At 40.7% G+C, this 23,376-nt stretch overlaps 1 protein-coding gene across 5 annotated transcripts in view; it reads left to right on the plus strand.

Annotated features, from left to right (window-relative positions):
* The window catches only part of ppp2r3a (protein phosphatase 2, regulatory subunit B'', alpha), a 98,925-nt gene extending 75,820 nt beyond the window's left edge, over positions 1–23,105 (plus strand). For 4 of the 5 annotated variants that reach the window (XM_041812374.1, XM_041812372.1, XM_041812373.1 and 1 more), the window contains 11 exons: positions 13,335–13,628; positions 13,947–14,050; positions 15,021–15,123; positions 15,224–15,298; positions 18,655–18,898; positions 19,402–19,450; positions 19,547–19,636; positions 19,725–19,900; positions 20,051–20,169; positions 20,904–21,010; positions 21,297–23,105. In XM_041812374.1, coding sequence (XP_041668308.1) covers positions 13,335–13,628; positions 13,947–14,050; positions 15,021–15,123; positions 15,224–15,298; positions 18,655–18,898; positions 19,402–19,450; positions 19,547–19,636; positions 19,725–19,900; positions 20,051–20,169; positions 20,904–21,010; positions 21,297–21,393 — 1,458 coding nt within the window. In that variant the 3' untranslated portion in view covers positions 21,394–23,105. Of the gene's footprint in view, positions 1–9,722; positions 10,230–13,334; positions 13,629–13,946; positions 14,051–15,020; positions 15,124–15,223; positions 15,299–18,654; positions 18,899–19,401; positions 19,451–19,546; positions 19,637–19,724; positions 19,901–20,050; positions 20,170–20,903; positions 21,011–21,296 lie in introns of those variants that run through there. The other variant, XM_041812376.1, reaches the window with a different exon arrangement.
* Positions 23,106–23,376: the final 271 nt, after the last annotated feature.

Genomic DNA, 23,376 nt, shown 5'->3' on the forward strand with positions numbered 1-23,376 from the left:
TCTGATGAAAAAGGCAGCTCTGCTTTCTTAATTCTAACAAATTTCTTGGCAGTGCCTATCTTTGATCATTTCTCTGGAGAGGCGAGGAAACATGACCTAATCGACTCTGCCATTGGCTGGTTTTTCAGTCCCTCACAGCTTCCTGGCTGCGGCTCATCACTAGTGCTGATGTAGCATTAGCTCACTTACTCTAAATCCTAAGATAGCCATGGGAAGGTAATGCAAAACTTGCCCTGTTAGCCATGTGTATAAATATAAAGAAGCTGGCCAATGAAGGCCTGGAGTTTGTTGTCATTAAAGATTACTTGTTGACAGGCGGCTATTGCTGCTCCTGCTGAGGAGAGCTCATCCACTGGGCTGTCCCTCTCAGAGAGAGGCAGGAGAAGGATGTTGAGTCGGAAGTCTTCTCTATAATTATTCATGCTACATTATTGCAGACTCTGGTTATTTATATGTATTAATGGTCAGGCAGCCAAATACTTTTGTCCATATACTGTAGCTCTAAAAATGTCAGTTTGAGTAGTTAATCACAGATGATTTTTTTCATTCACTTATTTTAACGGTTGCAAACAGCAGATGCTGCAGACTTCTGCTTGTACTTGTTGCTAATAGCAACAGTGTTTCACCTCCGATCAACTGGTGGTTGCAGAATATCCTCATTATATATTTTGTGCTGCATTTGAAAAAGAATATAACCCAGTCTTATGTAACATTTTCTGGTGGTCCAGCACTGATTCACTCCATCAAACTAGCAGCATCTGAATGATCCCAAGGCATGTGCGTGTGTGTGTTCGTGAGCATGTTGAGAGGAAGTGAGACTGGGAATAAAAAGCAGCAATGTGAACTGTGTTTCCTGCTGTTGGCACGGTAACCCTGGGAGCATTCCTCTTGCCACTCTATCCAGGGAAAGGGTTATCACCATGGAGATGGCATTTGGCAGGACTGGTCTACAGTGTGTGTGTGTGTGTGTGTGTGTTTACTTTCAGAGCTGGAGAGGGGGAGAGTGTGTGTCAGGTTCAAGTTTAAATGTTTTTGTCTCAGTTAATTTCACAACTGCACTTAGGATGCATCATTAAAGCGCACTTCACAATACAATAATAAAACTATGAACATTTATAGGAATATGAATGTGCATTTTGGTGGAAAAACAATCAAAACTGTGAAAACACTACAACCCCAATTACAAAAAAGTTGGGACTGGAAGTAGAATGCAGTGATTGTCAAATCTCATTTTAAATTTTAATGGAATGAAATGTTAAAAGTTCTCAGATTCAACATCTGATGTTTTTTTATGGTCTATTGTTTGATAATCTTTGCATCCTGTTTCGGTTTACATTTGTAGGCAAGAAAAGATTCTTTTTCTATTAGTAAGATGCACTTAAAGCCTTTAAACAGCTCTTTTGCATGTAGAGCTGTCAAGATTAATCGCATTAATCATGATAAATCAAGGTCAGCAATTAGTGTACATGTTTTTTAACAGCTAATAATCTCATGCTTTATTGTCCCTTTCAACTAGGGCTGGGCGATATGGCCTAAAATTGATATCCCGATATATTTTTGCTATATCCTGATACACGATATTTATCGCGATATTTTGAAATGGCCTGTCAGCAGCTGGATAAAGTTTAATTCAGCCCCAAATGACATTAGTTAGGTGATAAAAATAGACGGTTCTACTGGATTTTTAATAAAAATTTTTGCAGAAAGTAAAAATCAATATAAAGTCAAATTTAACAGTTTTATTTTGAAAAGGACTTCATTAAATCTTTTACTAATACATCAGAAATACATAAATCATGAAATACTTGGTATTTTACAGTGTATGGATAGTCCTGAAATGTTTTCTATGTTATGTTTACTATTGCCGACTATAAAATGATTATTTTCCTCATTAAGGGTGAAGCAAACCTACACAAAACTCACCAATCATGCATGCAGTAAATGGCCAAAATCCTGCAGTCTAGTCCACAATTCTGGCTCACAGCTGAGATTATTAGTCCATTATCTGTGCTGATGAATGCTGGACCAGTTTCTGACAAGTTCATAACATGAGAGTGTCTTTAGACCTTATTCAAGAAACTTTCTTGTGTGATCATGGGGGGGGGGGGCTTGTCTGGAGGCAGAAACATTTTAACTACTCGTTGTCTGTGTTTTGAACTGTAAGGCTCTGTTGTTGTAGAGATGTGGATCATATTTGTCCGTTGCTGGGCCGTCTTCTTTCTGACCTGTACGACTCTGGCAGGGAGTTTTCAGCAAAATGCTCGCGCCCAGGCAAATCATGTATTCTGAGTTAAGTGTCTTTTCAACAACACTGGGCTCACGTCTTTAGCGATGTGTTGTGTTACTGCCGCCGTTATCTCGGAGTCATCTTGCAGCGTATTTTAACGAATACCGCGTGAGTTCCACTTTTTCCTTTTCAAAGTTGAACAACTTGGGGCACAGGTGGACGAGTGGTTAAGGCGTGCGGCCCGGGCTCGAATCCGGCCCGAGGCCCTCCACTGCATCTCTCTCCCCTGCTCTCATCCCTGTTTCCGACTCTATCCACTATCCTCCTCTATCAAATAAAGGCACAAAAATGCCCAAAATAAACCTTTAGAAAAACAAAAAAGTTGAACGACTGCTCAACGCTGCAGATCGAGCACTGTTTCTGTCTCTTAAGTTAGCTAACTCCCCGCTTACTAGCCACGCTGCTGTGTTTTCTTCTCCCTTGCTTCTCGCCACTGATGCGCATGTGCAGAGGAGTTTTCTGGATTGGTGGGGGAGAGACAGTGAGCTCGCTGCTGTGAGAGATCCGTTCAGGGACAATGGGAGAAGCAAAACTCCAGCAAGAAATGCATGCTGACAGCTCAAGACTTCAACATAGTTTATACTCGGATATTCGCGATATAGTCATTTTATACTTGTGGCAAAAGCTGGGATACATCGAGTATACTCGATTTATCACCCAGCCCTACTTTCAACACACTGTAAAATGCACTTAAAAGGATGCAATTAATAATAATCAACCACTGAAATTCTGGGATAATCATGTTTAAAAGTGTAATGCTTTACAGCCCTGATTGCACAAGATAACTCTTTAGGTTGTGTACTTAATCCTTTGTTTGTACTGCCACTTGTGCATGCATCTATTCATACGTGTGTGAAGTCTGCCCAGTGCCTGCAGCAGAAATAAGCATGATATCTGTTTCTATATTTACGCAGATAATTTTACACACAGCAGCCGGCCACTTTGGCCAAACAGGTGTGTGTGTTTAGGAAGTTGTTATGTTCACACCATTTAACTTCTCTGGAAGCCTGGAAGAAGCAGTTCCTGTTCGTTGAATCCATTGAGGCTCACATGCTCCCCCTCCCCCCTCCACCAAACAAAACTCACACCGACACAAATGCCATACCGGATGAATAACACACACGTATGAATGTGTGTGTGCTTAGCAATCTTCATAGAAGAGCGTATGTGTGCAGAGAAGAGTGTGGGAGGGAAAGGCGACAGTTGTCACTGGACAGCTGATCCCCTCCGCTCTTCCCATTATGCATCTGTTTGATAAGTGAAGCGGCTGTCTCACCTGTTCCTGTAGCAGTGGGGTTGGATTAGGTTTGTGTGGTGGACGGAGGAAACACTTGCAGACATAACACTTGAACGCAGACGTCCACACACCAGTCCTTGCCAGCCGCCTCAGTATTAAATTTCCACCATGTTTATCTCATCTTTAAAAACACAATATACAAACCAGGGCTGCAAGCAGCACTGAAGGGACCTTGAACCCTGATGCATGTGGGAGTGTGGGAATAATTGGGTGTAAGCAACCCATGCTATGTGCTGCAGCAGAGTACAGAAAGCATGTCGAGCCTCCTAGAACTGTTATTTAATGTGTAAAATGAGCAGGACATTGTTTTTTAGAGATGCTTTCTTGCAGTGGGTGGTGCATTATCAAAAACATGTAATACAGATTTAAATATGTAGAGGGGCAGACCCTAATCATGTGAGATTTTAACAAATCAGAAGTTGCATGTAAGAGTTACAGTGGCTTCCTGTGAAACGGCAGGAAAACGGATTTCTTGCCAATAAAGAAATGGCCTAATTGTGTTACTTCCTGTTGCCAGTAGAGGGTGCTACATCAAAACAATAAAACTGTCAAATTTGCGAGATATCGAAATGCTCGCCATCACCAGTCAACACAAATATGTTTCATTGAAGTCATCCTTCAATGAAACATCTGTATTGTGGCAGATATTTGTGCTTGGGTCATTATAATAAATCTTTAATCTGATGGGTTGTTTGCTTTTGTTTCTCATTAGAGGCATCAGTTTTATTTTCAGCCGGTTTCATAACCATTTAACAACCCCTCTCATGATACATCCAGACTGACCCTCACATCTCTGCTGCATCAGTCCCACTGGGAACAGCTCGTCCTAAGCTGCCTTCAGGTCACCTGAGCGCACTACAGCTCAATCCCTCCTGGTGACAAGCCCCTCACTATCTCTAGAAGTATTGGCTTTTATGATCCTCCACATTCTTACGAATCTGAATAATTGCGCTCTTGTGCCAGTGTAGGTGACGGGTATTTTAAAGGTGGAGTGAGGTTTCACTATGAAGATCTGGAGGCTGGTTTACTGACCAAGAGGGTGCTGGGTTACAGCAACTGACAGTCAGGCAGGAAAAGAGCACACAGCTGCCTGATGGCATCTGTTCTGGCTCCCATTACATTCACACATACACAGAACTACACACTCTCACATGCACTCACATATCTCTTTATACAGAGATTTATGATATCACAAGTGCAGCTGATGAGGTAGTGCAGAGGAAGTGGTGGGAACTGACTCTCATCAGACTGAGAGAGAGAGAGGAGGGATTCAACATGACAAAACTCCGTTGGTAGACTCAGATAGAGATTGTTTGTTTCCTGTAAGAGCATGGAGGTAAAGAAGATGATGTGTGTGCTTGTGCAGAGGTGGACCTAGAATGTTTGAGGGGCAGGGGCGAAAATGATAAAAAGTGTTCCTGCTGTATGTGGTGGTGCACCAGCGCACTGAAGTTTTAAACATGTTATAGTGAAATATAGGAAAGTCTGGTAAAGATTAAACTTTTCTTTAAAGATATATTTTGGGCTTTTCATGCCTTTGTTTATGGAGGAGGACAGTGGCTAGAATCAGAAGGGGGGGGGGGGGGGGGGGGGGGTAATGGGGGAAAGGAGCCACAGGCCAGACTGAACCCAGGCTGCCTGTGGACATGGGGGCTGACATAACCACTAGGCCATCTCAGATCAAACATTTTAAGTAATTTAAAAAAAAAGATGAAGAATTACTCAATATTTATCCTTTTATACCACAAAGATACACAAGGGAGGATGACAGTGAAAAGTAACTTCATACAAAGGAGCTTATGGTAATTCATCACATTTACTCCACTATTAAACTAATGCTAAAGAGGGCATTTTGTCACATTTTGCCTACTCTGAGTGAACCAAAGAGGGCACTTTAGCAAAATCGCCCTCCTAGGGATGGGCTAAAATCGACGATAAAGTCACCAAAAAATCTGTCTGTTGAATTTGGTCCACTAAAATGATGCCAAAGGTCATTTTGTCAACTTACAGGGAATCAAGGGGGACTTTTTTTTTTTTAATTTCCCCACTTTGAGGGCACCAAAGAGAGTACTAAAGCAACTTTACCCACCTAGAGACAGGCTAACATCTACTATTAAGGCACCAAAAAGGTCATTTTGTCAGATTTTTTCACTTGCAGAGTACCTAAAGGGCATGTTGTCCACTCACAGGGCACCAAATAGGGTATTTTGTCCTATATTGCTCACTTTGAGGGCAGAAAAGAGGGCACCCAGCAAATTTGCCCACCTATAGAGAGCCCAAAGTCTACTATAAAAGCACCAAAGAGGTCATTTTGTCAAATTGAGTCCTCTTATGGGCACCAGGATAGGCACTTTAGAAAATTTGCCAATGTAGAAATGGGCTAAAATTTACTATAAACGCACCAAAGAGGTCATTCTGTCAAATTTGGTCAGCTAAAATGACACCAAAAAGGAGGTTTTGTCAGATTTTGTCCACTTGCAGGGTACCATAGTGGGCATTTCATTTCATTCATCATGCACCAGAGAGGGCACTTTAGCAAAATTACCCACCGAGAGATAGACAAATACTTTGTATAACGCATCCAGAGGGCACTTTTGCTGCAGTTTTTAAAAATCAGGGCACCAGGGGGGCAGTTGCCCCCCTTTGCCCCCCCCTCTGAGTTCCCCAGTGTGCCTGTGTGAGTGTGAGATTGGTATGTGACCTTGGCTTTAGTGCAGTCAAGTTGTCCCAGAGAATTGAGTCGGACACACAGGGAGCTGAGAAGAGTTAGGCTGAAAGAAAAGGTGACTCACTGACTTTTCTGGAAACTTCCTCACACATGAATTAGTGGGATCATTTCTACATTTCCACTGTATCTGACAGTTCTTTGTTACTCATCTTTTACTGACATAGCGTGCTGTCAGTGATGCAGAGATATAAAAAGAACACATGCTGATGTTCATGGTAGGATTAGAAGAAAATAGTCAGGATTTAGAAGAGTGAAATGAGTGAAGAGAGTGAAGAGTGAGACGAGAAATGTCTCATCACAGATCTTTCTAATTGAGAATATATGAGCTCTCAGTTAAAGTTCTTAAAAATATTTAAAGGCCTCTTGAAGTGTTCCTGAAAGGTTCTACTTAAATATATCCTGGTAAATATATCCTCTGGGGAACATTACTCCTACAGCTTTGTAACACTAGAGGGCAGCATACTCTCCGTGTATACAGCTCTGTCACACAGCTCCAGTGTTTACCCTGCAAACATGAGAAATAGAACGTTTTCTTCTTCTCAGGCAGTCACCAGCAAGTATCAGTTAAAATGAACAAATGTAGTATGTGGCAGACAGTTTTCTGTGATGATTTCAGTTGAAAAATATAAGAATCGGCCACTCTGTTTGACCTGAAGGATCCCCTCTCACTGTGGGGCCTCAGATTGGTGTTGCTTCACTTCACAGCATTAGTTCTAAATCTTAGGTCGGTACCCAAAAAATGGGTCGCAAATTTACCCAGAGGAAGAAATTACAAAAATTTACAAAAGCCCTAAGCAGACATGCATGTGCACGTTTTATTTGACTCCACATCCCATGATACACTGGTTGTTATCCAGTGGTCTCAATTTCTTTATCTTTATGCAAGATAACAAAGCTGGTTCTCCTGTGATCATGTGTTAATTTCTCACTCCAGAAAACAATCAAAAATGTATATGTAAGGAGTGATATGGAGTGAATGCATGCATGTCTAGGGCTTCTGTAATGATGTGCTTTGGAAACATGAGGGAGATGTAACATTGACAAGTGTGGCACTGATCTGCAGCAGTTTAAACACCCTGTGATTGTTCAGCATTCATTAGTGAAACTTAAATTCTCAAATAGATATATTTTTGCTGCCCTGTTGTACATCAGTCATTTTTGGCTGACCGCTAAGGTCAGCCCTACACATGGGTCTGTATGCAACTGACTGACTGAGTGAGTGACTCTACTTTCAGAGACATACATACAGAGGTGCCCTATGGGCGCGATTTAGTTGTACTGAAAGTGGTTGGCGATGGCTGCCTCCACTGTGGTCATTACCTCAGGTAAAGCTTTAGCACTGCATCCATTTTACTAGAACTGGACCACATTTCGATATGAAATAAAAAATAAAAACAACCCTAAAAGCTTTTCATGTTGTGAAAGGTGTTTTCGCTCTTCTGCCGACCTGCTTTGGCATGAGTATGTAATGGTTACGGGTAAAGGGTAAGTTTTTGTGAGTGGTTGTATGCAAGGCCTGCTTGTGGAGTGATTAGCTCAGACGTAGCCACAGCAGCAGTTTGGTCGGAATTGGACAACGTCTCTTTAGTAGAACAAGGGCAGAGAGCAACACTGAAAAGCTTTCTGTGACAGAAAAGGTGTTTTCGCTGGTGTTCCGCTCTGTTTTGGCATGAGTTTACGATTGTTATGGTCTTCCAATGTATCCAGGGGCAGCTGCCACGGTAGCCATTAGCTTGCATGTAGCTGTAGGAAAGCAGCAGTTTAATTACCTCCCCCAAGGAGGTTATGTGATCGTCAGGGTTTGTTAGTTTGTTTGTTAGCAACATAACTCAAAAAGTTATGGACAGATTTTGATGAAATTTTCAGGAAATGTCAGAAATGGCATAAGGCAGAAGTTTGTAGATTTTGGGAATGATCTGGATCACCGTCTGGATACAGGAATGTTTTAAAGGATTCTTTACTATTGGGAGATAGGGCTAATGGCAGAAGTCTGCGCTCGCCGAGTGCTTTTCTAGTTGGAACTGGCCTACATATCTTTGTAAAACAGAGGCAAAGAGTCACACTGACAGCTTGTCTTGGCACAGAAGTTGTTTCTGCACATCCCCTCAGTTGACCTCGGCATCAACTTTACATGAAGCTCCGCCATTAACAATCAAAGGCAGCAATGGCCTGCACAAGAGTAGCGCATGCACGCTAGCCTGTCACAAATGTGATAGACGGAACGTTCCACCAATCACCATCTGAAGATTTTCTGAAAAGTCCTGCCCCTACCCAGCATTTTCTATGATTGAAACATATTCATGCCATGGACATATGAGTCAGTCTGGCGTGTCAGGTTAGCTGTTTCCTCCTGACGGGGATTTATGTTTTAAACTTTAAGTGTCCTTCCACTCTCAAGGACCTACATTAGGGACAGAATAATTACACACCTCAAAAACTAATCACCCTGCCAGAAAACACAATTCAGTCTGGCATCTCAGCAGGCAACCCAGATAGTTGTGGTCAGCCATATACTAGGTTTTAACCTAATCTTGTTAATTTGACATTTAATTGATGAGTAGCTCAGGGCCATAGTTGGTTGGTGGCGGGGGTAGAAGTTAGATGCTTGGTCTGAGCCCCAGGCCAGCCTGACGTGGTCCAGAACCAGGGGCTAGGATGCCTTTTCCCACCCTTGGTTGCTGGGCCAGGTTAGGCGCAAGAGGAGTCAAAAATACGATGAGTCTCCCAGGTCTGCTGGTCACGTTTATGTCATTTAGAAGTCTTTTATAAATTTCACTCCAAGTGGTATATTTACTAAACATTAAATTGCTGTTTCTTTGAATCAGTGTTTCCCAAAGTGTGGACCCTGGGGGTGCTTATGGTGGGCTGTAGGAAAGGGTTTATTGAGTCATCACGTATATTAGGAAAATATTAGTAGGATAGGGGATGTTGTTAAACAGAGGCACTGCCAGTCTGCTCCACTCCACTGATGACATACAATAACTGTATGTCATCAGATATAACAACAGGTGCTTTCCCTTCTGATTCATAACTCCATCCCAAATTACCGCGGTGAAAATATTTCGGCTTACGTGTCCTTTCCACTCATGCTAAAGCCGGCCGTCAGCCTCCCGTCTGCATTACAATGATTTCAATCAGTTTGACGTGCAGCTCCCCTCTGCCTAACTTTAGTCAAAAGCAGAGACTGAGGAGGGCTCTACACTACACAGATATGCCACAAGGCTGAACCCCCTCCTCACTGCCCTCCCACCCCCCACCCTGAGGCTCAGGACAGCCGGTTTGCTCTGCGTGTGTTGCCAGAGCCCGGCATGGCTCATGTTTCTCAGTGCCGTTTGTCAGAGCCCAGCTTGGAGCGGTAGGCACCACTGAGTCTGAACCGAAAACATACATCCAGAGTCTACAGAGGGTTTCTACTCCAGAGAGGAGCTGCTGTTTGGGGCTCCACTGAGTGGCCTATTATGGTTCTATCTCCTGGCCTGCGCAGCCACATAACGAGGAACATCTCTCTGTTCTGACTCTACTGGATTACTGCTTTGGGAGTGCGTACACATGAGTGGAAGCTGCTGCAAAGAAACTTCCACGTTTGAGTGATTGCCAGAAATCACACACATGCTTTCCTGAGGTGTTTTTCTCTTTTTGTGTCTGGATATCTGAGCTCTCGAGTGGGCTTTTCTCCACAGTCCACATACTTTCCTTTTAGCGGGTGTTGGCAAGCTGTAGCCACCGTGTCAGTAGCCGTACCGGTGGCCGTCTCCAGTGGGGGGTTGTGTGTCTCGGCCCCCACCATGATGATCAAGGAGACGTCGTTACGCCGGGACCCCGACCTGAGGGGGGAGCTGGCTTTTCTGGCCAGGGGGTGTGACTTTGTGCTCCCCTCACGCTTCAAGAAAAGACTCAAGTCCTTCCAGCAGCAGCAGGTCAGTTGGTGCAAAAAAACAGGATGGAGAGGATGCAGAAGCTCATACTGAGAAGTAGTCTTACAATATATCCCATTATAATCTTCTGTAATCTCTTTCCTTTCAGTTTCAGTGTTTTCCACATGCTCTGAGTGTGCATAGATGTTTGTATATCACATACAAACTCATTTATCTTCTTGCATTCATCTTGTTTCTCTAAAACACACAGAGCAGCATGCCGGGGACGACAAACTATTCTGAGGCAGATACCAGCAGGTTATTAATAGGGCAGGAGGTGCAGGAATAGAGTGATAGAATGAACTCGGTGAAGAGGAGCGAGGGAGGGAGGGGGAGGACCCTTTCAGCTGTCCTGCTCAGTACACACAGTATGGAGGCCCTTGAGAAAAAGCACACCAAACACCGTGCACCAGGGAGCTCTGCTACGACACTGAATAGATTAGTTGAGGCAGAAAAATGAATGTCTAGAGTCAAATATTTTATCTGGTTTGAGATTTGACACCTTGTTGCTGCTTGTATTGTAAATTCCTGATGAGCTGATAGGGTTTCATTACGTTATGCTTGGGAATTTTTTGTCCTAGTTGCATCAAGAGATGTTATGATACCATTTTTCCTTCCCAATATGGATTCCGATTCCAGGGTGTTGGGTATCGGCCGATATTGACTATGATCTGATAAAAAAATGTCACACAGCCACCCGTATTTGCTGCTGCAGTGGGTCCTATGGTTCTTCTTCGTGGCTTTAAAAATGTAGCTTGTGCATGCAGTATTTTCAGGCAGCAAAGAAGAATTGATTTCTGGTTTATAGCGCTAACATTTAGCATGGCTAAACAAAGCAAACTATAAAGTTAAAGCAAACAATATTGGATCGGTGCATAAACTCATGTACTTGCTGTTACCTAACCTATTTCTGATACTGATATCGGAATCGGAACAACTCTGATCACAAATAGGGGTTACTAGTCCACATTTAGAGGAAATTCTTCCTCTTGAATAGCATTGGTTATATGTTGTGACAAGATAAGTAAGGTGACGAGGGAACAGTGAATTGGCATAGAAGTGGGAGTGGAAGTACTAAAGACAGACAAGCATCAGCTGATCTAGCAGTACTTATAAAGTGAAGCAGGTATATTCAGAATACACAGTATACATAATGCTAATATTTCAATAAATTCACCCTACATACTAGATAGAGTTTAAAGAGAACGAGAAATCACCACTTGGTCAAAAATTTACATGATTCGCGGCTACAAATATTTCTTTATTAGCAGTTATTAATTATCACTTCTACTGTAGTTAATATTTGGCAGTGTGGCATTCCCAGAATCCCCCTGCCCCTCCACTAGCATTAAGCAGGAACAGCACTCATTCCTGCTCTTCCTATGCCAATAAGGAAAGCCTAAAGCAGGGAGAGAAGCAGCAAATTCCAGAGCAAAGCAGGCATCGGTGACAACAGAATGACACTAAAAGTCAGAAGCAGAGTGATGGAGGAGCTGGGGTGGAGGAGGGTTACAAGGCAGCTTGCAGAGCGAGTGGCAGAGCATTGCAAGCAAAAGCAGTTTAAATAAGGCAGCATGAGAGAGATTAGAAAATATGGTGCTTAGAGCAAATCAGCAGGCTGTCAGCTGATGAGTGCTCATCTTGATTATTGCAGCGCTTGACTCCATGGCCTACCTGATCTCAGGTTATGTGCTTGACTTTTTAAAAACCCAGTTCATTGCTGAAATACAACAGTTAATTACAACTAAAAGTGTTTTGATTACGTTTTAAATTCCACTATCTTGCATTACAAAACAGTTTTGAAGTCCAGATGAACAATATGAAGCCTTTCGGGGAAAAAATGGCCTATTGTGACCCAATCCAGACTTGGCTTGGTCTATAAAGCACTGGGTAGGTTATTGTGCATAAATAAATATTAACAGCCACTTCAATGCGCCCCTAAGTTTTTGAATCTGCTTTGTTTTACAATCCTCTGACAGCTGAGCTCATCCCTGTCACTTGTGTTCTTTTTCTTACCATTCAACTTTCCATGAATATGCTTTGATACGGCCTCTAAGAACAGCCTGCTCTTTCAGCACTGACCTTCTGTGGATTACTCCCAGTGGAGGTGGACAGTGATTGTCCTCTGAACATTTATCAAGTCAGCAGTCTTCCCCGTGAATTTGGTTGTGTGTATCAAACCAGAGTGAGAGAATGAAGGCTCTGGAAACCTTTGCAAATTTGTCTTTTCAACCACATTCTTATGAGACACCATAAAATCGTGACCTTGCATTGGAGAGAGAGAGTTTACAAAATTAGGATATTGATTTAAAAAATGCAATTACAAATCATTAATTTGATCCTGCTTTGCAAGAGCCAACCTGCTGCACAGCTTAATAAGCATGCAGCACTGTAAATGAGACCTGCCTTTATTTGTCAAAACCTGCAGCAACACCATCCTAGTAAAAGGGACTAGGCCATAAATTGGGATGGGCTTTTATTATGAATTTTATGGTTTTTCTACATGTAGTTCACACAAACAGCTTGTGTTCGTTCATTGTTTCTTCTTAATCCGGATTATGTAGGAACTATTTAACACCTTATATTAGAAAAAAAAGTCACTCAATCATCACTTCTAAGACTAAAAAATGTTAAACTGTTTAAGCCTGTGGTGGCTGGGGGTAGGTTTTCCTTCCAGACAGTCTAAATAAATCTAGGGTCTGATTTCCTTGTAAATTGCCCAAGTGACTGAATGACTGATTGTAAAACAAGTTTGTCATTGTGGTTTTTTTATTGCTGTTGTCATTGTTGATATGTTTATGACTCACTGGAAGTTTCTTACACAGGTCCTTTATCCTCTTAAAGTCCTGTTGTGTCTTGTCTGCAGTTCAGGGGAAAGTATTTCACTTTTTTAGTAGTTATTTAATAGAAAAACACTTAGGTGATGAAAAGAGGTCATTTGTGCTTTTTGAACAGGTCAAAATCATGCATTCATAAGGGTGCTGCCAGCTAAGATTGAACATGAGTCACAAAACCTTTGATTAAAATAAAATCAGGCTACAAGAATAAAGTTTAGTATGTAAAATCGCCACCGCCTTCTCTGTTTTCATTCTCTTTTCTCTCCTCCAGGTTCAGTCCAAACCAGAGAAGAAACCCGGCACGCCTCCGCCCGCCCCTGCTCTGCCCACAGCCACACCTGCACCCCCTGTCCCACGTTCACCCAGCCCTCCGCCAGCTCCGGTAATAGTCACCCCTCCTCCTCCTCCTCCGGCCATCAACATTCCCAGGTTCTACTACCCCCGTGGGCTCCCTTCCATGGGCCCAGGCGCCAACCACGACGCTGCCATCGCTGCCATTGAGACCGCATTCACTGAATTCGAGGAGGAGAAGGCGGACATTTATGAGATGGGGAAGATCGCAAAGGTGAGTTATTCAGCGCCAGGGGTGTGAATGTTCAGAATGTACCTCTGTTTTTCAGTTTCTTTCATCATTAAACTTAAAACATCTTAAAGCATGAAAAAATATGAGTAAATTTCTTCCTATGTTAGATTAAATATGTGATATGACATTGATTTGATCCTAGATCTTCTCTGGTAACATCTTTCCCAGTAATCAGTTGATACTTCCAGTTTCTTTGACACCTCTTTTTTCTTCGAATCTCTGATTCTAGGAAACAAACACAGAGGTGTAGTACATGGTTGCTTTTTAAGGTCATGACAGTGTTTGTTGTGTTTCCTGCAGGCATGTGGGTGTCCTCTTTACTGGAAAGCTCCAATGTTCTACTCAGCAGGTGGTGAGAGGACGGGCTTCGTCTCTGTTCACTCCTTCATCGCTACCTGGAGGAAGTAAGGCCAACCTAAAATTCATCAGTGTCTTACAGTAATAAAGCCAAATCTATTGTTAGTTTAATAAAGAACCTTATTCAAGAAAAGTTGGGGCGCTCTGTAAAATGTAAATAAAAACAGAATGTAGTGATGCAAATCTCACAAACCCATATTTTATTTACAACAGAACATAGACAACATAGTAGATGTTGAAATTTAAACATTTTACCATTTCAAGAAAAAAAATATTAGCCTGTTTTGTTTTGAGTTTGAGCGAGCATCCCAAAAAAGTAAGGACAGGGCAACAAAAGGCTTGAAAGTAAGTGGTACTAATGAAAAACAGGTGCTGGGGCATTTTGCAGATAAGTTTAATTAGCAAAAGGTCAGCAACATGACTGTTAGTTTATTTAAAGTGGACTGAGGCAAAATGGAAAACTGTTCTGTGGTCAGATGAATCAAAATTTGAAATTTGTTTTGGAAACCATGGACACAGAGTCCTGCAGACTAAAGAGAAGAGAGAGACTGCATCTCTGATGGTATGGGGTTGCATTAGTGCCTAGTATGGCGTGGGCAGCTTACACTTCTAGAAAGGCTCTATCAATGTTGGAGGTTTTAGAGCAACAATGTCTTTTTCAGTTAAGGCACATCACAACATCAAGCAGAGTCTGGGTGCTGAACTGGCCTGCCTGCAGTCCAGACCTTTCACCAATAGAAAAGTGTTGTTAAAAGGAGAAGGGATACTACAAAATGGTAAACATGGCCCTGTCCCAACTTTTTTGAAATGTGTTACTGCCATCAAGTTCAAAATGAGCTAATATTTTTCATGAAATGGTAGAATGTCTCAGTTTCAAAATCTGATATGTTCTTCTCCTTTGAATAAATCATGGGTTCATGAGATTTGATTTTATCTTATTTGGACAGTGCCCCAGCTTTTTTGAAGTTTGGGTTGTAATATTCCTGTGTCATCTTTCTGATCTCTTCCCTCCTGCAGGTTGTTACACAGCTGTCATGATGATGCATCAAGGTTTATCTACCTGTTAGCCAAACCCAGTTGTAACTACTTGGAGCAGGAAGACTTTATTCCTCTACTGCAGGTACATTTATCAACATCAGTCTTCACTTAGTCTTATATGTGACTGTTAACATGTCTAATTATATTTATCTCTCTTTATTTCTCCCTGTTTGTCTTATTAGGACATAGTGGATACTCACCCTGGGCTCACCTTTCTGAAGGATGCACCTGAGTTTCATTCCCGCTACATAACAACGGTAATTGTCATGCATTGTTATCTTACTGCTATTCTTTGCCTTTTATTATTTAAGTTGAAAAATAAAATAACTTCTGTTAAGTGTCAAGCAAGCTGCAACTTCCAGTGTTGAAAAATGACGTAAATCCTGAAGTTAAAAAAACTGCAGTTCTCTGGGTGTCCACTGGAGGCTGGCTTCAAAAGCTGAGGAGTCTCTGTTAGGTCCTATAATAAAATGCCAGATTTTACAGTAGAAATAGACATGTTTACAGCTTAGTAATATAAACTGTTTTGGTCTCATAATGTCTTATTTTTTGGTACCCACTTAACTAATAACTATTGATTCACGCTGCATTTGCATTTCACCGCTTTCCACATTATTAAGCAAATGACATTTTTCTCTTATTTTGCTAAATATTAATGCAAATAACAGTCAGAATATTTTTCAAGTCATCAGCCTTTAGAGCATAATTCAAATGTTTCTGAACAAACTTCATAATGATAACCATCATTTTTTTTTTAAATAAAAACCTCAAAATGCACTGTTCCACATTATTAAGCACAACAGAGTGTTAAAAGATTTCATAGGTCGTAAAAAACTGAAAATGGTCATTTGTTGAATTTGCAACATTAGGATGTCATATTTACTAAAATCAAAAGCTATTTCAATCAAAAACATCTTAACAGGCCAAGTTCTGTGTTAACATAGGACCTCTTTTTTGGTATCACCTTCACAATACTTGCATCCATTGAACTTGTGAGTTTTTGGAGAGTTTCTGCTTGAATTTTTTTGCAAGATGTCAGAATAGCCTCCCAGAGCTGCAGTTTTGATGTGACCTGCCAGGGGCCAAATGCGACCCTTGGCCCTCTTTTAATTGGCCCACAGCAAATTCTATAACATGAGTGGAAAATGGCTCACACTAGACCATAATGCTCTTGCTTAACTGTAGTGTATATTTTATCTGTTCTCTTATTGACAAGTATAGTTTTGTGTCACCTTGGAGGCTCGTCCGGGACAGTAACAAAATCTATACTCATCTGTCAATAAGAAAACACAGAAAAAGATTACATTTGTGAATATGGTATGACTTTATTTGGATTAGTGTATATTTTAGTCTCAGCACTATAAGCTGTGCTACTGTGCTAATTCTGTAAACAAACATTTTGACAGGACAATTTATTAATGTGTGTTTTTTTAGGACTTAAAGTGAGACAACACTGAGCACCATTCTTATTTTGACCAAGGCAGATCCAGTGATAGCCAGGGTCAGCCTGGGCTTAGCTGAAATCTGATAGGCCTTTTTCAAGATCCTTTAAATGAATAGCTATTTGCATTGTCAGCCATTAATTAGCCATTTTAGCATTTCCAACCACTAAGCACATCTTTACCTAAGTTAGAGTAGACTTCAATATTATAAAGATGAGGTATATAAAAGTGGCCCTGCCATCCTTAAGATTTTCTGTATGTGGCTCTCAGTAGAAAAAGTTTAGACACTCCGGTTGTATGTGAAAAGTATTTCATTTTTTTGTTTTTGTTTTTGCACTTGAACTGGCATTTAAAGTGTCAAATTCCTAACAAACAATCAATATTTTATAGTTAATATCAATTCTGATCTTGCTATGAAGATGAATGCTGAAAAGTGTAAACATTTTGTTAAATAAGTGTTTTTTTTTTATTATGTAAGGTGTCCATTTTTGGCCACAGCATCCATAGTGTAATGATTCAGTAAAATCTAAAATTTAAAAAATGCATAAATTACCATGATTTATATATTGAAGGCTGTGATAATCCCCTCCAAGAAAGTCCAGTTTGTATTTAGTTTATGAAAAATGTTTCATTTTTTAAGGGTGTGGGGTTTTTTTTTCACTCAAACTGGGTTGAATCCCAATTTATTATCAGTGTTTGATATCTATGATGAGGTCTGATCTTGATAGAAAAAAATAATGCAAAAATTTTGGGGGATTTTTTTTTTATGTATAGGGATTTTTTTGTTGCTATTCATCTAAGGCATCCATTTTGGCCACTAGCACCCTAAGAGTAACAATTTATTAAAAAAAAAAAGAAAGCATCAAAAGCATAATAAATAAAGTTATTGCTCATTATAAAAGGAAATATAAGCTGTAATAATCCCATTCAAGAAAATTCAGTTTGCATTTAGTTTATAAGACTTTGTTTAACATTATAGAAATTGCAAATTAACTAGCATTTAAAGAGTTAAATTCTCAAAAAGCACTTTATATTTGAAACTCATAATCATGTCTGAACTTGATTAAAAAATATGCAAAATTAGTTGAAAAATGTATCAGTGTGTTTTATTTTTATAGTTTTTTTTTTTTTTTACTTAGGTTGCAATTTTGCCTCTTACATCCCGAGTGTAACAATTTCTTTGACGCTGAAATTCGTTTTAAAAGATATTTTAATCCTCTTACAGCCCCACTTATAATACTTTGTACTGATACTCACTTCAACCCTAAATGAACACATAAAAACAGAGTATATCTCATTACTGTAATTTCTATACCTAATTCTACTATTTAAAACATCTCTGTGTTAAACATGGGCATTAAATATGGATGGACTTCATCCTCTCCCTCCTCCGTCAGCAGAAAAGCGCCGGTAACATTAGCAGCAGCCTGTGTGGCTGAGCGAGGATGTGGATCGGGACAGCTGCAACACGTGCTCCAGAAAATCGAGTATTTGCTGAGTAGAAGTTCAGAGATGCTTAGAAGTGAGCGCTCTGCTGTGGCACTGACGTCACGGAAACACAGATGCCCCCCGCAGCAGCAGAGGCCCCCTGACCCTCCACATGCCCATATCAAGACACTTCCTTTAGTTTAGACCAGCTGACCCCTTACTGTATGAGACATTAGAAGCACTGGGAGGTCCATGTACCAGGAAATGGGTGCTAATCTGCTCTTTGCTAAGACTCAGTGTTGTGTTTCAGGGACAGAGAGCCTGGACCTCCCTGTTTCTACTGTAGGCTGACTTGTATCTCTTACATTTGAAATGGGAAGAAAATATTTGTGCATTTACAATATCAGTTGGTCTTCTCTTTGTTCTGTTTTCACTTTGATATTAAAGAGGGTTTTTTGTTGTTGTGTTTTTGTGTCAAATAAAGCCATATTATTTTTACCATGATTGATTTGATGAAATCAGTGAAAGGGTAAACCATCCCGGGAGGTGAATACTTTTTATAAGCACTGTAATAATCCTGCTCATGCCTGCTATGCTGCCTCGGGTGTTCCCACAATGCAACAGGATTTCTGAGTCTAAATGTTGAATCTGTTTGATATTTATGATCTCAAGTTGGAGTGCCTCCCTTTGGTTCAATGTATTCAGTCCTGTTAATCAGAATAATATGGTTGCTGTTTTTCCAGGTAATCCAGAGGATATTCTACATCGTGAACCGTTCGTGGACGGGTCGTATCACCATGACGGAGCTGCGCAGGAGCAATTTCTTACAGACTCTGGCTCTGCTGGAGGAGGAGGACGACATCAACCAGATCACTGACTACTTCTCCTACGAACACTTCTACGTCATCTACTGCAAGTTCTGGGAGCTGGACACCGACCACGACCTGTACATTGACCCGAAAGACTTAGGGAGATATAATGATCATGGTATGAACAACTCAAAGACGAATAGGCTTATTTACCTCAGATGAATCTGGACTAGAACTTTGAGGCTGATAAAAAAAAATTTACATGAGCGATTTGGGCTTCAGGCAATGCAGGAATTATTTCTAAATTAAAACCAAACCATTCATGAGAAAGATATGATACTGCTGTCAAGATGAATATGTTAAATAAGTTGGACTTTATATGCCTTATTCTTTTAATCCTGATTGGATGCCAGTAAAGAATCAGAAGCAGACTGTCTCTGGCTCATCCACTTGTTTCTGTTATTGTTGTTTTTTGGCCCCCACCAGCTTGTGCAAAACAACAACTTGTTTGTCCTCAGCTTTGATGCAGTCTGATGTGAGATGAATTACATGACCTCTTAACTGAATTAAATGTGCTGACTCAGCATTTACGCAAGCGACTATACTGTATGTTTTGCAACAGTGCTCGTTTGTCTCTGACTTTCAACCAAATCACATTTGCTTATATTTTTCTCCTGACAGTGTCCTCTAACAGAATCATCGAGAGACTGTTTTCGGGGGCCGTGACTCGGTAAGTGGAAACACACACAAAAACAGGCACAGAGGGGCTGATTTCGTCACCACGATGGCGAGGTTGAATGTGAAAGGTTGTTGTTTTTCTCTGCAGGGGTAACGCGGTGCAGAGAGAAGGTAGGATGAGCTACGCCGAGTTCGTCTGGTTCCTGATTTCAGAAGAAGACAAGAAAAACCCCACCAGGTAACAATCAGTCACTTTGGATTGAGCTGCTCTTTGAGCATTTTTTCTCTCTGAATGGGCATATTCATTTACGTTTTTCTTATTACAGTATAGAGTACTGGTTCCGCTGCATGGATACAGACGGTGATGGGGTTCTGTCCATGTTTGAGCTGGAGTATTTCTATGAGGAACAGTGTGAGAGGATGGAGAGGATGGGCATTGAGCCTCTGCCCTTTCAGGATCTGCTGTGCCAGATGCTGGATTTGGTCAAACCTGAGAGCCAAGGTGAGAACAAGAACGAACCTTTTGTGCTTATTTAAGAGCTGTACATCTTTTTTCTCTCTCTTTTAAAAGAACTATACCCTGATACCACCCTTGTTCTTCCCTTCCTGAACTTTACACATGGATGTTTGTGTTGTTTTTGACTCTTTCCAGGTAAGATAACCCTTGGTGATTTGAAGCGCTGCAGGATGGCTCACATCTTCTTTGATACTTTCTTCAACCTGGAGAAATACCTGGACCATGAACAGAGAGATCCATTTGCAGTGCAAAAGGTGTGAATCCTTTAATTTAAATAACTACAACTGAACTTTTTTTCCATGAAAAAGATTAGTCTTATGCCCTATTCACACAGGAGTAGTATTGCCTAGGGACCTCTGGTAATTAATTATAATTGCGCAGGATGTCTGTGTTTGTAATCCTATGAATCAACCATGTTTGTAATTTGCAAAGTAAAATCCCAGGGCAAATTACCTACCATATGTCAGTGGACACAGAGGTCCACCACTAGGCCATCTGCACCCTATAGCTCTTCTGCTCTGCTTCTTACACTTTCTCTTTGCAAGTGCCTGATCTTATATCAGCTGAACATTTCATGCATAGCACAATTTATGATTGGAAATGTGTTGCTCAACATTCAGTGGTTAGGCTGCAAAAGCAGATGGATGCGTAATGATCCCAAATTTATAGAGTGCAGAATAATATTCCCAGCATCAATTGCATAAAAACTGTTAAAAGTAATAGGGGAGGTTGATATTTAACTTTAGACGCCTGTCTTCCTCACACACTAACAGGAGGGATGCTCGACTTTCTCTCTCTTCCTCTGTCTGAACAGCTGCAGATACGCACATGTGTCTTACGTGACCTTTGAAGCATAGGGGGAGAGTTAGAGGAGATATTTCCCTAGTTTATTAGTTAGCAACACAGCTTGCAACAGTGTATAAACCTCTTTCCTCTTTTCATAAGTGTGTGTCAAACACTGATCTTTGTATTTGTTGTGTTGTTGCAGGATATTGACAGTGAAGGTCCAGAGCCATCTGACTGGGATAAATACGCTGCAGAGGAGTATGAGATACTAGTGGCAGAGGAGACAGCTAATGAACAGCTCCATGAGGGGTATCAGTGGTTTCCTAACTCTATTAGCCGGGCCATCCTTAATCAAATGAAAATATTTTGAGCATTTAACCATGTGAATGTAAAAAACACAATTTCACTGCAATGCACAGATCAGAGAACCAACAAACCATCAACTACTCACATAAAGTTGGCTGAGTTCCTGCAGGGTTTTGTTTACATTTTTAATCTCTGGTGGTTAGTTTCCTTATTCAGAAAAGTTAAAGTATAGTGTAAATGCAGCAAAAATTAACTAGTTCTACTTTTTTGTGTTTTCTTGTGTTTGTAGGTCATTTGATGATGACTATGAATCCGAGGAGCTTCCAGTCCCCGGAGAGATCGGGAATAAAATGGACAAACTGGTTATATCAGATCTGACTGCATGAAACTCCTGAGCCTTTTTAATCTGAGGAACAGACGCGATTAAATCAGACGGTCCATATGGACAGATGCATCAGCAAATCCATGGATGTAAAAAACACTTCTGCATCTTTTTCTGTAAGATGCCTCAGCAAAAAGGACTGAACTTTTTTTGTGTGTTTGTGACCGTAAACGCGGAAGTGTTCAGGGTCTGGTGTAATAATGCATCTGTGTTCAAACAGAAAATCACTGCCTCCAGCTCACGAAGCCAATCACAGGGAGAGCAGTGGGACATGACGTTTATAAAATATAAAAGTTTAGCTGTTTATAATTTTATTTTAATTGTAAAAAAAATCTTTACTGACAATCCTGCCAAAAGACAATCACTTTTGTTTTCACTGTGCTGCAGATAAACTCAGTCCTAGGTAGTTATTAAGTTATAGAGCTATTAGAATAACTTTAAATAACTACATGAATTATAAAAAGCTATATAATAACTATATAAACTTACTGACCACTTCATTAGGTATAGCTGTTCAACTGCTTATTAACACAGATATCTAATCAGCCAATCAGATGGGAGCAATCAATGTAGGATGTCCTCTGTTTTCAAATTTCAGTGAGCCCATGTTGAATAGTCGTACCTAATAAAGTGGCTATAGTGATGGTGTCATAAATTAAAATGCATAAAGAGCAGAAGCTTGTCACATATGTAACAGACACACACTGCCATCATAAAGCGGCTGCCTGTGCAGCTCCTCACTGTGTTCCTTGGAAAGGAAGTAATGAAACCTCCGGTTCCTTCAGGGAGGAATCATGTAACAGTTTCTGGTGACTGTAAGAGCTCCTCCCTGTGGCCAGTGTTTGCTACTGCACGTTGCAGTGCTGCAGGCCAACCTTTTCTAGAAGGAGTTGACTTCACAGACAGAGCTGCTCTATTATTAGTGCTGCATTATAGAGTCCATTTTAAACCATTTAAACGTCTTTGGTTACATGACGGTTAAAGTCAGACATATCAAACTCTCTGGTAGAGTTGGCCACAATTCCACCTGCACCATTTGTATCAACGCAATAGAAAAGAAGAAGTGTGTGTAATGCAGCCATCCAACCACATCCTTGTGCATATTTTCCTCCTTGTCATGCAGTATGTGCTTAGTACCTGCTTCTTATTTTTATCTGTTTTATGCCAAAGAATGTTATTTTAATGCATTTATGTCATTTGCTGTTTATTTATGAAATGTTTTAAAGCTGATTTTTCCCTTTAATGCTGAAGGCACCACTAAGAATGCGTCTTAATGGAGTCAGTTCACCCAAATTTTTAAAGCTTTGGCTCTCAACTGGTGAGTCAGGACCCTAAAGCCATTTTCTGAGGGTCGCTGATATGTGCCTAGAAAAACATGTGCAGCAACAAGTCTATGCTGTGCTTTTATTTTGAAGGACAATTGCTTTGTTCAGTTACACATTTTTGCTCAATCTCAAGTCCAAAGTGCTCCATTTGTCATTAAAAGCATTTGGTTATGATTGGACATTTTCAGGAATTTGGGTCGCAATTTGTTTCTTAAGAAGTGGTGGTGGGTCCTGATGCTATACCAGTTGAGAATCAGTGTTTTAAAGCATTTAGCCTCAAACTTCTACTGCAAATTTTAAGGCCTCAAACTCCAACCTTACAACCCATTGTCACTGAAGGAATTCATCGTAATTAATTTTTTTTGTTTTTTGAAATCTGGATACTTTAAAATGCCTCAAAACACCAAACTGGGAAAAAGGTTTGACATTTGGTAGTTTTGCAGATGAATTTTGGACATGGCTCAAGGGCATCCACCTTGAATTTTCCAGAAGGGTCCCTATGGAGCTTACTGTCATCTACATGCATGAAATTTAGTAAAAGGCACCTGGCTGCAGACATCAGACATCCTTAAATGCATGCACCATCTGTAAGGCCTGTCCTAGCTACAAAATTATTGGAACAAATTCTCCTAAGTAATGTGAGATAATTTAGACATGAGCCA

The sequence above is a fragment of the Cheilinus undulatus genome, linkage group 18 (genome assembly GCF_018320785.1).
Source record: "Cheilinus undulatus linkage group 18, ASM1832078v1, whole genome shotgun sequence".
NCBI classification, from domain to species: Eukaryota; Metazoa; Chordata; class Actinopteri; order Labriformes; family Labridae; genus Cheilinus; species Cheilinus undulatus.